At 41.0% G+C, this 1,177-nt stretch overlaps 1 protein-coding gene across 1 annotated transcript in view; it reads right to left on the reverse strand.

Annotated features, from left to right (window-relative positions):
* LOC101849578 (solute carrier organic anion transporter family member 1C1) overlaps positions 1-1,177 on the reverse strand; it is a gene marked incomplete at its 5' end in the record, with an annotated part of 24,844 nt that overhangs the window by 12,766 nt on the left and 10,901 nt on the right. Inside the window, 1 exon segment of the mRNA XM_013090110.2 lies at positions 425-653. Coding sequence (XP_012945564.1) covers positions 425-653 — 229 coding nt within the window.

A 1,177-nucleotide genomic window follows, 5' to 3' on the forward strand; every position in this document is an offset into this window, starting at 1 on the left:
CAGAGGTAGGGAAAGGGAACGGGATGGGGGTGGAATAGGGAGTTCATTTTTTTCCAATCTTTTCCCAGCATCCCTCTGTTCACGTACTCTAAGAAAGTAATTCTTGTTTTTCCTCTTTGCTTTCTTTTTCTCTTTAGTACAACAACAACAAAATAAGGAATCCACTGAAAAAACAGGCATAGTCACGAACTGGAAATTGAGAGGATGTCAATTTTAAAAGCTTGTGGACTCACAACTTCACATTTGTTTGATTGGTGGTTTATTTTATATGTTTGTTGAATAGGAAATCTAACAACAATAATCAACCAACAGCTGAACAGAAATACAGTTATGAGTCAACAAGTGTTCAAAATTTATACCCCCACGACTTTCAGTTCGTGAGGATGTCCGTTTTTTTAGTAGACTCCTCAAATGTTCACCTCACCTGTACAAAATCTCGTCACTTGAAGATGGCAGACATGGCTTGGCTTTCTCCCCGACAGCAAAAGTGACCATCGCGTTCTCCAGCGACTTTTGTTGGATATCTCTGGGCAAGAGGTAGCGAGGGAGGAAGGTGATGGGCACCGACACGATGATGGTCAGGATGCCGAACACGAGAAAACTGAGCCACCAGGCGGAGATAAACCGGGGGTCGTCCTGCTTCATCGACGTGCCTGGACAAAGAGGAGGAGGAAAAGTTGAATGGGGACAGGAAATGTGAGGCGTGCTGATAAAATGAGTTACTTATCGCAATCAACAAATGGAGATATTGGCCAAAAATCGACACTAATAGTGTCAACTTGAAGGATTTTCTATTGACGCCATATTCTTTAATCAAGTATAATATGTCAATTATTATTTCAAACTTATAAAATGTATAAACTTCAACTATAAGCATGATGTATCTAGTTCCACAGGTCTCGAATCTGAGAAGTAACTCATTTTGTCTGCACTCATCACAAAGTTTTACAACTCGAAGCTGTTTCTGAGCTGGTAAATGCAGCAAGTTTTTGAGTTGGTGAATGCAGCAAGTTTTAGGGTTGGCGAACGACGGCAAAATTCTGAATAGGTGAATGTGGCAAGTTGTGAATACGGCAAGTCAGGAAGAAAATTCCATTGTGGATCAAAAAAGTTTACCATATCTCATCTTATCTTATAAACAAAACATTTGTGGGGAGGGAAGGGGAGGGAGGTGGGG

This window comes from Aplysia californica, unplaced genomic scaffold (genome assembly GCF_000002075.1).
Source record: "Aplysia californica isolate F4 #8 unplaced genomic scaffold, AplCal3.0 scaffold01146, whole genome shotgun sequence".
Lineage (NCBI taxonomy): Eukaryota > Metazoa > Mollusca > Gastropoda > Aplysiida > Aplysiidae > Aplysia > Aplysia californica.